The following is a 14,834-nucleotide window of genomic DNA, read 5'->3' on the forward strand; positions in this document are numbered from 1 at the left end:
TATTCAAACCACTGGAATATTTGATATTACGCTCAACATGCTTGAAGCATCTATTGATGAAGAAATAGTGACAGGTCCATTCATTTTTATCCTTGGTGTAATCTATGATAATAACAATAGAGAATATTGTTACTTTTTTTTTTATAATTGAGAATCTTCTAATGGAAGTTAGTCTCCTGTATGCTTTCATTCCTCTTTGTGAATTTGATTACGAAGCAATCAATACATTTTATTTATTTGTTTTTAGAAATGTTGTATTAAGTAGTTCATTTTGGAATTAAAACACATGGTTGTCATAACTTCTTGATTTTATGTTTGTTCAAACCAGAGATGGTGGATCTTTTTCAATTAGTGTGCCAGTTAAATAAGGATTTATTATTTTAGGGATTCTAGTGTGTCATTTGATGCTCAAGCTTGACATTTTCTCTTTAAAAAACTAGAGTTCAATTCGAAAACAGCTGCATAGAATTTGCAAGTTTTGTAATTCAGTTTGGATTATCTCTTTACATCTCATCTTTCTTTTTTCCTTTTCACACTCACTCATTTTTCCTTTTCGAGCAAAAGTCATTTTCCCTTACAATCTGGAAAATGTCATTGTGCTAATACCCATAATCACTTCTATTTGCTGCTGGTAATAGATTTGTTTATTTTTGAAATATTATTGAATATAAGTAACTTAATCTGAACTTCTTACATACCACTGAAATACCTATGTACCACCTAATGGCACTCATTGCATGGGTTTGCCCTCTCTGACTTAGGCTTTGAGATTCTCTGAAACATATGTTAATTGTCAAAAATGACTAGACCTTACAGGCGTAACGCTATGGGTTTCAAAAAGAAATTTAAAATTTTGAATGAAATGAATATCAGAATCGGAAATTGTAAGAAATAAAAGCAAATGATGCTGTCTGATTTTTGGAAAGAACTGAGTCTTGTAAATTTTTCTACCCTTAAATATACTTTTAACCCTAAAAGGTCAATTTTTTTTTATGAAGTCTTCCCTCCTTGTCCAATTATTTTTGAAACAAAGAAAGTAGACTTAAACTAAAACAGAAATAAATCAGTAAAGAATAATGCAATCCTATATTTTTTAAAAGATATAAACTTTTAGAAGCAAAACAATTGGTAGATGTTTTTAATTAATTTATATCTATGTATAATATTTTAAAAATTCCAATTTAAATTTTTTACCTTGTTATAATTATTTTAAGTTTTTATTAAAAATTAATTATTAAAATGAAAACAAAATATTTTTAAAAAAAATTCTACTAAGCTTTATATAAATAGTCTTAAATAACATATTTTAACTATAAAATAATAAAACAATTATGAATTTTTTTCTAAAAGTTTAAATCTTGTAAAAAATTTAAACTAATGAATAATATATTTATGTGTTGAATAAAACATACTAAATATTTATCAATCTTATTAGATCAGAAATCTAGAAATATAAATGAAATATCTCAACTCTGATTTGAATCTCTCCCATCTCTCAATTAAAGGGCAGATAGCTTAACTGTTATGCCACAATTCCATGTGAACTAAAGAGTTCATCATTTTTCAGTAAATGATATAAAACTTTGACACCAGGCAGCAGTAACTGCAAATTTTTACTCTTATCCAAGGTTTTCAACCTTTCCCTTTAATTTGAGCAGCTTTATCTCGTTTCAATACGGGTGTACACTTTCCTCATAAAAGAAAGTCGTTGAAAGATTTGACCTTTATCTCTGTTCTAAACAATAAGGAATCTGTGTTTACCTAAAAAATGACACCATATTTTTAACTCGAATACGGTTTGGGACAAACTGGGACTTCAAGTTTTCTAATTCATTTGGTTACCTGTATATTACTGAATTATCAATTAACCGAGATAATGAAGCAAGACTTTTTTACCTTTCATTCATATTTTTAATCTTTTCTATTATTATACTAAATACATTTGCTAATGATAAGCATTTTCTCAAATAATTATTTTTAAAATTAAATGGTACCTAATTATTTTTGTACATTTTAGGCGACAAGAGGCTTTACGGAGAAAAGAGCGAAATGAAGCCCATTTGTATATGAATGTACAAATAGTTACATCTGATAATTTTTGTGGTCATCAAGGAACAGATTTATATGATCCTGATAAAGTAAATTATAGGTACACTATTACAATTTCTTATATTTAAAAAAATATAGCTTTGAAAGAAAAAACAGATAATAATTTTTATTCTTTTTGCTATAGATGCTTTAAAATTAAAAAGTTATGTACCTTACGAACTTTCATGGAGATTCTATCTGAACAAATGGTAAGCATTTATTTAGTATTTTATTTTAGCATTCTAATATTCTTTGTTCAATGCCTTAAAAAATCTCAATTTGTGATAATAAAAAATAATAGAGTATTAGTTATCTAAGGGCCAATTAACCTGATTTCTCAGCTTTCTCTAAAAATATTTTTTATCTGAAGGAAATCAAAAATTTGTTTCTTGAAAATTTTTACACTTGCTTTATTCTGCCTTGGAATGCTGGACCAGTTTTATTAGTTTTAAAAAAGGGGACTAAAGCACTCATGCTATTTTTTTAGTAAATTGGAAAGAGTAAGAAAGTTTTTTAAACATGTCCTAAAAAATGAGAAAAATGTATGCTATCCTTACATTAAAAGATTGAAAAAAGGAGAAAACGTAATCAAAATAATTAAATATGGCTCTGAGTGGTCAACTACATTAGTTATTGTATCAGTTTTGAATAAAGGCTATGTAAAACAAAATACACTCTGTGAACTATGCTAAAATTTGTACTGCTGCAAATCCTAATCTCTGTTAAAAGAGGAAAAGTAAGTAAACTAAAAAACAACTGTTTTTTTTTCCTTCCAAGTTGCCCAATTGTTCCAAATTTCGTTGATTAATGATCTACTGTATTTTTATCTTTTATTGAAGTTTTCAATACAAAATTTCATTTACAGAAACTTCTTTTTTCTAATAAAAATTTTTAAGAATAAATTTTATCTGGAAAATCAATATTTTGATTTGAAATTAGTTCTTATTTTCAAACTAGGTATTTTACAATTACAGTACTAATTTACTTCTTATTATCTCTATTCAATTTCAAAAATTGTATCTAAAGCTGGGAAAATTTCTTCATAAAAATGTTAATTATCGTACAAAAAATTCAGAATTTTATGAAATAAACTTCTGTGCAGCGTTTTATAGATATCTATATAAATGATATTTTTCATATTTGCATGTTAAGATTTTTATAAATGTTTTTTCTGTTTATATTTAGTAGTTTTTTAAATTAAAGAAAATTTTATGTTTTATTTTTAGAAATATCCAATCAATATGATAAGGCCATGGCCCTTAATTTACCGAACGAATCAAACTTGCAGACCTGTAGCAATAGATACTGAAACTGAAGGCAGTAAACCAGTAAGATTAGAATCTATTACACATGTTATTGTTTCATTTGCATTTATTCATATCACTAATTGATTTTTCTCCTATAGATAATAGATATGGCTGATAGCACTAGTCCATGGACAGTTTTCTTAGAAACTGTTGAACCAGATTCTGGAATGCTTTCTATACCAGAATTTGACAAAGATAGTAAGTTTTTCCAATGATAGTATAGATGTATAGCACTTTCTATTTAGCTTATTAATATTAAAACTTTTGCACTTAGTAGGCATTTATAAATGCATAGCTACAACTAGATTTTTTTTTATTTAATTCTGTGTTTATGAAAACTGATCAGTATATTCAGTGTTCCTCAATTATTTTAATTGATGGTACACTAATATTATCATATTGTCTGTACCTTGCCTATTACTTTACTACTACAGTGATCAACCTTAACCATGCACCAATTTCATCACATACGAGTTCATGTGCAATACGTTAGTAAAGTATTTATTTTCTTTACCTATTTTAAAGGATTGAATTTATTGTATTTGATGCAATTTATGTAGCAGTACATAAACATGACTTGCCAATTGTGAGACTTTTTCTCCAATCGTTTTAACAGTGTGAGATTTGTTAATAAGAAATAGAAATTTTTTCAAATTTGAGAAATTTTTATGTAATTTTTCCCTTTGATCAATTTTAGAGATTAAAAAAAGCTTGTTTGCATCTGTATGCTGTTTTAAAATGATTATGTTGCTTTTTGTATTTCCATTCAATCTGTGATAGCTAATATAATTGATATTAAACTCTTTGATGGATAGGTAAAAAATATAATTTTTTAATTTTATTTTTTCTTGCAGCTGATGTCCTTTTGTTTTTCAAACTGTATGATCCAAGAAATAAAAGAATGTCTTATTGTGGTCATACATATATGTCAATAAATTCCAAAGCTAGTAAGTAACATATTAGGACTTATAAATAATTCCTTTTTGTAGATTGATTATTCATTTTTCCTTAAAAATTTTTTTTTCTTTTTAATAGGAGCTCTAATACCAATTTTGAATGAAAGAGCTGGCTTTCCAGAAGATACTGAACTTCTTTTGTTTGAGGTGATCAAATTTTTTAGTAAACTTTTAAAAATATTAACAAAATTCTTAAAATAAAAACAATACATGTTTATTATTTTATGTCCACTAACTAGATTATATTTCATTTTTAAATTTTCTTACAATTTTAAATGTTGATAATTATTGCTTGTTATGTACATAACTTAAGGATGATACTGTTGAATGTTAAAATATGACAAAAGTCTGTATTTATATTTTCCCATAACCAGTCCATAAGAACTGGGATTAAAAAAAACTTAAAAATTTTGCCAATTTTACATTAAACAATTCTATAAATGGAAGTTTTTTTTATTTTTAGATTTTTGTTGACGCTAAATCAATTAAAATTTACAATATTTATTAGATCATGTTATTCTCATACTATTTATGCCACTTTAATGCCTTATAACCATGCACTAAAATAAATGCAAACCTCTGTAATCCTAAGTTAATCCTAATTCTGTAATCCTAACATACTAATTAGATAGGTTTATAATCATTTTGACGCATTTGTGTGTTGACAAAATTAGTAAAAGTATAACATGAAATAAAATTAGTGCTGCAGTGGCTGAGGGGATAGAGCATTCGGCTCCCTATGAGGCGACCCAGGTTTGAATCTAAGTGGAAGCTGTTTGATATGAATAATGCTCTCAGTTTGCACGGTTAGTGCTGATGTCAAATATCCACAATGGTATGGGTTAGAATTCTCTAACTGTCGGGGTATAAAGGTGTTCATAGTTTTTCTCTCCATGTAACGCAAATGCGGGTAGTTGAATAAGAAAGTTTTCGATGTCCCAATGCCTGATCCAGGAGTTCCTATTGTCTTCTGGATTGGGTCCAAAATTACAAGGCTACAGAGTTGAACATAGATGCTCAGAGAGCCTCCTGTTCAATGCTGGATTATGAAATAAAATAAGTAATATTGAATGTGAAATTCAAAATGTTGTTGCTCTTCCTCTCTTTTTATATAATTTTTTTTTATCAGAAAAAGAAGTTTTTGAAAGGGAACTCCTTAAGATGCTTCGAATTCCGCAATATTTCATTTATTTGAAATTTATTTAATAAAAAATATTTTCATTTAATTATTTACACAGCATGTCATCGATCAGGCACTTTGAAAAAAACCAAGTACCTTTTTATATAAATTTTGAAAACTTTGAATTTCAATATTTTATAAATTTAGCAAGAATTTTCTTGAAATTTTAAGATAAGCTGGCAATTTTATTAAGAGGCATGACCTTAATAAAATAAAATAAAAAATCTTAACTGCCATAACTCAGTCAAAATTATTAAAAATAGGCATACATAAAAGGTACAATACTGTTAAAAGAATACAAAAGATATTTCAAACATCATTGTTTGTCACTTGAAAGTAGCATACAGAACTGTACTTAATTCTTAAAAACTTAAATCTGAGTATGATATAGATTTTAACAGGAAATGTCAACAAATTTCTTAAGTTTGGGTAAAAAATTGATGCACCTGTAAAAGAAATACTTTTATAATCAACATGCTTGAAAAATTATTATATTTTTACCTGAATAGTTTTTTTTCTTTTTTTTTTCGTTCTCACAGATATAAGCAGTCAACAAAAACTGCAAGATGATTTGTCTTATTGAAACCTTTAGATAGAACTGTACTGAAGCTTAAATGTGCACTCCAAAGTTTTGTTCATTTCTAAAATATTTTCTTTTAAATTTTTTTTTAGGAAGTAAAGCCAAATGTAGTAGAACGTATTGAAAATATAGATATGCCATTAGAAAAAGTTCTAGATGAGCTAATGGATGGTGATATAATTGTTTTCCAAAGGGCAGATTTGAACTTTGCCGATTATGAATTGCCAACAGCTAAGGAGTATTTTCGGTTAGTTATTGCAATTTCTTTTTTTTATATTTATATATTTTTGCATATTTGTTATTTTCTTAATTTTGCTTTTCCTCTATTATCATATTTTGAGTTCAATATTATTGCAAAACATTGCTAATTATTAAATACATGAATGATTCTGGTTATCTTTTATTTTAAACTAGTACACTAATAAAATTTAAAAATATCTATCCCACACCTAATATTTTTTGACATTCAGCCTATGCATCCCATTTCAAATAAATATTAATTTTTAAAGTAAACGAACTGCAAAAATGTCTTGTTCTTCTAGTTATTTCTAGTTTAAATCTCTAGTTCTGAGCAATAAAAAAAATTTAATTCTTTCATGACGTAGAAAAAATTACTTTGAAATTGGACAACATTCAGGGCTGATTGTGATCCGGATTTCCTTATTTTTCGCTAACCGTCATCCGGAAGTTTCCGGAGATCGAAGGTTCAGACTTTTCAAAAAATCATTGATCACAAAAGTTTCCAGAAATCAAATTTTCAAAGGTGGAACTTAAAAACACAGTTTATTTTATTTGTTTGTAAGGGAGAGCTAGAGAGATACTTTGTAAACTTATATTCAAGATTAATATTAATTTTTTATCAGTAAATAGTTATTATAATCATAAACTCAAGAAAGAAAGACATATTTGTAAATTTCAATTACTTCTCTAGGGCAACATAGGTATGTGTAAAATTTTAAATATATTTTAAGTAAATTAAGAAATATTGAGAAAAAGGAAAAAACCTTGCTTAAATTTTTTTTCTAATTTTTCGATTTAAACTTTTTTTTTTTTTTTTTTTACTCAAGAAATTTTACGGAATTTTGACTTGGTCTCTCAATCACCCCTGAACATTAAAAGAAAAGGAAAAAAAAACAGGGCAATTTAAAATTTTCTTTCTCATTACATTTTTAATGAAAGAACGGTTTTTGTAACAAAATATAGTGTATTTGACTAGCTAATTAATCATCTATAAATATAATTCACTCTTCAATATAATTTTCAAATTTTGTCATGTAATGGATTTAACTTTTTTTTAAACTATCTTTCCTATCTTTAAACCTGCCCTTATTGCCAATCTGTGTCAGTTTTTTTAAACTTTTATTCCATTTATAATGTTTTTTTTAGTGATCTTTTTCATCGAGTTGAAGTTATTTTCTGTGATAAAACTATTTCTAACGACCCAGGCTTTACTGTAGAACTTTCCTTGAAAATGAATTATGATCAGGTTTGATAATTTATTTATTTTTCATTTAATTTCAGTTTTTTTTTTTTTTTTTTAATTTGTATCATGTACCAAACTGTACCAATTAATACATGTTACCTAGAAATATTGGATACATTAAACTTTTCTTGGTTTATTGTTATTAATAATGAATATAATTTTTTTTTTTTTTTTCAGATGGCTCATGCTGTTGCAACAAAACTCAATACAGATCCCTATCTCTTACAGTTTTTCAAAGCTATAAAGTATGTAGCAATAATTTTATTTAACATTATATTAATTAATAACCAGTAATTACATTTAATAAAAAACTTAGTGGTTTCCCTTTTTTTAAGTACTCTTGACAGTTTTTGTCATCTTAATTTACCCTTTAACTGTATTATAAATTAGTTTTTTTTATTTATTCAATAGGTAAGTCAAATGTAAGGATTAAGGTTAAATGTAATCACATTTAATCATTACCAAATGCTAAAAGCTTAGAGAGAATTAAATATAGTATTTGATACCAACCCAACAAGCGTAGAGCTTTGTGTTATTTATACATTTTTAAGACTTTTAATATATTTGTACATAATAATTACTCTTGTTAATTAATAATTTCATTGTAAGGGCTGAATTTATCATCTGAAATATTTACTCAGTGCATACATAGTGTATTCCTTTTAGTTACAGAGATGGTCCAGGCGCTCCACTTCGATGTACTTATGAAGGAACTTTGAAAGAACTCTTGGTTCCAGTAAAAGCTAGGCAACCCAAAAAAATGTATTATCAACAGGTAAGAATGTTTGATAAGTTTCTAGTTTAAGTTATTTGAGTGAAATTAGAGAACTAAGTATTCCTCCAAATATTTCTACTTTACAAATCATTTCAAAATTCTTTCTTTTATGTATATTTGTTTCTAATAGTAACATGAGAAAGTGGTTTTTCATTGCAAGAAAACCACCAGCTTAAAAATTTTAAAAAATTAAGGACTAACATTCAGAAGGTTGAGACAGTGATGTATTTTATGCATTGAAATTTTTTAAGTAATTTTGTAGTGTTTAACTTTTTAAAAGTATGATGATTTGATTAGTTTTAACTTTGGAAATAAGATTTTAAAATGTTCAAACCCTATTTATATAAATAGCCAGTTAGTTAATTTTATTTATATATATATATATATATTTTTAATTATTTTAATCTATAGCATACTTATAAAAAGTGGAATTTAAAATTTAGTCATAAGTCATGTTTAAGAAAGGCGTGAAAAATTTCGGTAATAATTAGAAAATTACAACCTTTCATTACTTATCCATATTAATAAGAACATATATCTAATTCGTTTTTCTTTCTCTAAGTGTATATCAGTTGTATTCAAAATAAAAAAGAAAAGTAGCTATTTGAAATTAAACAAGTTTCTATTTATTGAACTAAACAGCAAACTAACAAATTAGTTGATATTTTAGGACTTAAGAATGTTGTAAAATATTAATATATATTTTCAGTTTTGGTTTTAGCTCTTTGTTAAAATATCACTGATTCCATTACTAATTATATTAATAAAATATTTACTTTTCGGGTTTATCTTAAGTATAGAACTTTATGTAATTTTTTTTAAGAACTCTCTTTAGTCAATGAGACACTGAAAATTGAAACTCATGAATTGAACCCTACTCTCCAAAGACTAGCAAAATTACTGTTATTTAAAATTTATTGTTGCATTATAACTAAATTTTAAAATTGATTTGGTTGATATGAAAGAAAGAAATTAGAAATATAAGTGACTTGTATCTTAATTTAAGATACATTTAATCTCTGATGTTGTCTTTGTGGACAATTTTATAGACACTGTCTATATCGATTTTGGCACATACAATATTCGATTTATTGGAAAGGTGAAAATTCATTGGGGGATCCCCATAATTATTTTTTAAATTGATCTAAAAAAAGCTTTTACTAAATTAAATAAAGGAAAGAAGAAAATTACTATCTTTTCCCAATTCAAACTCTTTCTGTCCCATTGACCAGGTAATATATTTGATTTCTTTCAAGAGTATGTTGGGAAAGTTAAAAATAATGCATGTAAAATAAATGTTGCTGCGTATGAAATAAATATTATGATCTACAATTTATTAATAATAGATTTTAAGTAATTATTTACTTAAATTATAAATTTCATGAATTAAAACTCTTTCTATTTTTATAGAATTATTGTAATTAAAAATTTACAATCATACAGTGCAAATATTAATGTAGTTACAATTTAATTTTATGTTTTGTGCAATGAATAGCAATTTTAATTTCTTTCTTACAAAGCTTCTGAATCATTTTCATAAATAACACTTATAAACCTTAAATATGACAATTATCTAATTTTATGAATGAAAAACAATAGTTTCTTATAAGTTTTTTTCCCCTCATTTGGCACTTGAAATTCAAACAAGACAAAAAGAAATTGCTGTGATGGTGTTTCAAGACTTTGATGTAGATATATGTTAATATTGAGAGCTTAGTATTCATTTAGCCATCAAACAGGTTCTAACTGTAAAAATAATAATTTTTTCTTGAATTACAGCAAATTGTATTGATGTATAGTGTCTTTTTTAGAAATATAAAGCTAAATTTCATTGAGAAAATAGAATATTTCTTGTTAAAAGTTGTTAGTAATTGATGTTAAAATTCATTAAATTTAATTTACCTCCCTTTACATTTCAGCTTAATATTAAAGTTAGTGAATTAGAGAACAAAAAGCAATTCAAGTGCACGTGGGTGAATAGCAAACTGAAAGAAGAGGTAATCTATGCTTTATTTTTGTTTACAAATAAGCTAATGATTTAAATCTTACCTTAAAAACCTTAATATGAATAAATATATACTTATAAAATTCTTTTTTCTGCTTCTACATTTCTGTCAATATCAGTTGCTAATTTTACCTGTTATTAATACTTTTTTCATGGGTTTGCTTTGTTCTAATTTTAAGCATACAGAAAAACATTAATCAAGCATCATTTTTATGAAATTTTCTTTAAAAAAATTTTTTTTTAAATTTCCTTGAGTGTGCTACCTAACAGTGGACAGAATTACTCATATCTTTATATAAAATTTATTTTAATATGAAATTTATTGGCTCATAATTCAACAAAACATTTGCATTAAAAAAATTTGGTTATGTAACTTTTTCTTTAACCTTTAGATATATTGTTATGTAAAAAGACATGAGATCAAGGAAGAAAAAAACCTTTGTTCAATTTTATTTCTAGATAATTCTATCTAGAAGTGAAAGTGAAGAAAATTTCTTTAAAATTATTATCTTAGGTTTTGAAAAAAGTATATATTTTTTTACGGAGTTCATTTTCGCTCCTGGTCGATCAAGCCTGATAAGAGGAATTTCTAAAGGCTTTTTCTTTGAAAGTTATACTTTGATTAACTTAAAAACTTAAGTAAAACAATCATGTATGCATTTCTTTTTTTCCTTCCTCTTAAACATTAATTTCATAAAAATATTTTTTTTTTTTTAATTTGGAAGGCTAAAAATACTCAAAAAATGAAAATCAGATGGATAACATAAAATTTCTAATAAAATAAGATGTTAAATGTGATATCGTTCATCAATTGTATTCTCTCTACCTTTATTTATCATTATTTGTTTAATGCATTTACTTTTACCTTTATTTTGATTTCCATTTTTAACATATTTATTTTTATTGCTTCTTTTCTATATCGGCTATTTGCTAAGCTTTTATTTGTATTTCTTCCGGGAGTTTGCATCAAAGTCTCCAAGAATATTCTGGAAATAAACCTAAACTATGGTTCTAAAATTATTGAGATATTTCTTTACCAACACTTTCTAAATTTTATCTACAATTATGCTTCTTGCATAGAATGGAAAAGATAAATAAATGTGATATTCTAAGCCAGTTTAAAAAAAAATGGCTGCATTTATTTTTTAAAAATTTGATGAAATAATTTTTGACTACATACATAAAGTTTCTGATGTAAGAAGTTTGATATTTTGCTAATTATAGTGGTGCTATTATTATTGAAATTCTGTGCAATGGTTTTAATGTAATAAATATAATTTATTTAATTGACCTGATTTCGCTTTTAATTTTAATTACTTCCGTGATGTAATTTTTTATTACTTTTGCAAAATTTTTTGTGCAGTCTTCATTGAACTTTGATATGTTTAGCTGTTTCATAAATTGAAAGACAAAAACCATAATTACCTGTGATGCTTAATTATATTAATAAGATTTTTATGACTTATTGTGGTAATAAGTTTTTTTAGCACCTTTTTTTTTTATTTCAAATTGTTTTCTAAATCAGGGATGAGATTTTTCCGCTTTTTAGCGGATTTCCGCTTTTTTCACTTTTATTTCTTGAATTTCAGCTTTTTTATCAAAAATTCAGATTTTTCTAAAAATTTCAGCTTTTTTTAATAAGTATTCCGCTTTTTCAGAAAATTCAAACTACATAGCTACCAATCCTTTCTCATTTTTACTTATTTTAGCTATTTTCTCCCCTTTTACTCGCAGCAGATAAGATTTTCCGAATTTTTTATCCTCCCTCCAGATAGATTTTTGTAGTTCAAACGACGCTGCTTCTGACAAGCCTTTTAGAGGTCCCAAGCCTGGACTCTGCTAATATCTCGATCTTATTCACACGATTTTAATATCAAACATAGCTTTTCATATTTGCGTGTTGCGATTCTTATTCACGCGATTTGAATATTGTACTTTGCGATTCTTATTTACGAGATTTAAGAATCCGATATTGTGATTCGTATATACGCCTTTTTAAAAACTTATGTAGCGATTCGTATTCACGTAAGTTTAAAATTCAATGTCTTGATTTTCTCATGCGGTTTATAATATCAAACATTGATTTTCATATTTATACGTGATTTTAAAATAAGGCATTGGGATTCGCATTCACGCAATCTAAAAATTATGCATCATGATTCGTATTTACGCGATCTAAAAATTATGAATCGTGATTTGTATTTACGCGTTTTAAAAATTCTATATCCCAGTTTGTATTTTCTCATTTTCAAAATCGTATATCTAGTTTCATATTCATGTGATTTCAAAATCCATAATTGTTATTCATATTCACGCAATTTTAAGATCAACTATCGCGATTCTTGTAAGAAGTAAATTTTAAAAAAAAATTAGTTACTATGAAGGTGACCGTTTTTCTAACGACGATTATTAGTATATGTAAGTGTTACAACATCAGAGAAACTGGAAGGGAATATATTCAAAACTTACATTCTGTTCTTGCAAAGAAGAAAAAATAGGATTTGTCACAAGATGTTTGAAGATGGACTAACGACTAAATATAGCAAACATAAAAGATACAGCAAACAAAAGGAATCACTTAAAAAGGGATTTAATTTATTTATTTATTTTTTTGGAAAAAGAGTTAATTAACTCATCAAAATTTTATTTATAATTGCTGTTATTTATGCTATAAAATGCAAAATTCTTATCAAATAAAAAACAATTATCTAAACAGTTGCTGATTGTCATATAATTTTTCAAACTAAAATAGCAATTTTTGTATGTTAAGGAGTTACTATATATTTCTACTTCACTTTTATTGATATGTTTCAAAGGGCTCTAGTTAGATTAGACTATAATATGAACATAATGATTCAGTCCATTGTTAAAGTTTTTTTTTCCAATATAATTTTAAAAATAATATTACTGATATATTTGCTATAAATCACATAACAATATTTATTAAAAGAAATGAAATATTAATGTATATTCTCAGTAGTTTTAATTTGCTAGACCAGGTAGTTTTTCAAGTAATAATTGTCTCTTACGTGAACTGAGGAAAAATATAATTTCCAGCTTTATTTTTTCAATTGGTAATTTTTATTTTCACTAAATGTTAAGTATCAATGTAATAATTTATATAATAATAGATTAGTGCACAATTATATGTCAACACATTATTTATTACCTTAAACTGTCTGGAATTTATTATTAAAGGGTTGCGCTTAGCGTAAAATTTACTATCGTGGAAATTCAGCTTTTTTGCCTTTTGGCTAATCTCATCCCTGCTAAATAATAAAATAAATTTGCTCCCATTTATTGTTAAATAAACAAATATTGTGAAAAAAAATTATAAATTTTAAAATCTGAACTTTCCTTCTTGTGTTTGTTTTAGAAAGAACTAGTTTTGTATCCACCCAAAAATGGTACAGTTGCTGATCTATTGGAAGAAGCCAAAAAACAAGTAGAACTTTCAGAAAATGGCTCTGGGAGACTCAGGTATGAACTTAAAATTATTTTTATTTTAGAAGAAAAACACTAAATGACATTTTAATAGCCCATTTCTGTTTGTTATAAGTTTCTATTTAAAGTTATTTGTTTTTTCTCTCTAGGTTATTAGATATAATTAGTTATAAAATATTTTCTGTATTACGAGAAGATATGACTTTAGAATCATTAACTAATGCAAATACGAAATGCTTAAGAATAGAAGAGATACCAGCTGATGAAATTGGTCTTGCTGAAGATGAATTATTGATACCTGTTGCTCATTACCAAAAGGTAAGATACCTGTTTAATGACGTGGGTGATATTCACTAATTGTTTCAAAAGTTTTAAACATTATTATTTAATTCATTATTGATACCTTGTCTTATATTCAATCTAAATCATTTCTTAAAATTTTGATTTCTTCAGTTAAATAAGTATGATTTAAATTACATAATTTACATTTGGTATTTTTATTCAGTTTAAAATACCTAATTTGTAATGAATGTTAGTCATAAAATTATATTACATTGTAGTAGACATTTTCTTATATGCAAACTTCATGTGTGCAGATATTATTCTTGCTTGATATTTTTATATAATGTTTGATTTTTGATTATTTTCTTAAATATGAAATATTTTTGTAAATTGTAGGAAGTATTTTCATCATTTGGAGTTCCTTTTCTCCTAAAAATAAAACATGTAAGTATTCTCATATTTAATTTAAATTAATAGTTATAGTAATTAAAAGAATTCTATCAATAGTTGTGTCTGTGCATATTTTTCATAAAATTTCAATTTAATTTCAGTCTAAAATAATAGATACCAATATATATCTTAAATATTGCTTTGTGTCTAGCTACAATCTGATCTGGAATTTTGGTTAATACTATCCTGAATTACTAAGAAAGTTTATTCACCTATAAAGTTGAAACTTCGCTTGATTATGCACTTCAGTTGTATTAAAAGTTTGTATTTATATTTTAAAATGT

General features: G+C 25.7%; 1 protein-coding gene across 2 annotated transcripts in view; it reads left to right on the forward strand.

Moving 5' to 3' along the window:
* Window positions 1-14,834, forward strand: part of Usp7 (Ubiquitin-specific protease 7) — a 49,439-nt gene that overhangs the window by 26,500 nt on the left and 8,105 nt on the right. For both annotated transcript variants that reach the window (XM_016058570.4, XM_016058569.4), the window contains exons 17-30: window positions 2,018-2,149; window positions 2,234-2,297; window positions 3,315-3,416; window positions 3,494-3,593; window positions 4,250-4,342; window positions 4,431-4,498; window positions 6,204-6,358; window positions 7,498-7,597; window positions 7,772-7,839; window positions 8,261-8,369; window positions 10,289-10,366; window positions 13,751-13,854; window positions 13,968-14,136; window positions 14,497-14,544. In XM_016058570.4, coding sequence (XP_015914056.1) covers window positions 2,018-2,149; window positions 2,234-2,297; window positions 3,315-3,416; window positions 3,494-3,593; window positions 4,250-4,342; window positions 4,431-4,498; window positions 6,204-6,358; window positions 7,498-7,597; window positions 7,772-7,839; window positions 8,261-8,369; window positions 10,289-10,366; window positions 13,751-13,854; window positions 13,968-14,136; window positions 14,497-14,544 — 1,390 coding nt within the window. The remainder of the gene's footprint in view (window positions 1-2,017; window positions 2,150-2,233; window positions 2,298-3,314; window positions 3,417-3,493; window positions 3,594-4,249; window positions 4,343-4,430; window positions 4,499-6,203; window positions 6,359-7,497; window positions 7,598-7,771; window positions 7,840-8,260; window positions 8,370-10,288; window positions 10,367-13,750; window positions 13,855-13,967; window positions 14,137-14,496; window positions 14,545-14,834) is intronic.

The sequence above is a fragment of the Parasteatoda tepidariorum genome, chromosome 3 (assembly GCF_982258835.1).
Source record: "Parasteatoda tepidariorum strain Cologne lab strain chromosome 3, Ptep-v5.0, whole genome shotgun sequence".
In the NCBI taxonomy this organism is placed as follows: Eukaryota; Metazoa; Arthropoda; class Arachnida; order Araneae; family Theridiidae; genus Parasteatoda; species Parasteatoda tepidariorum.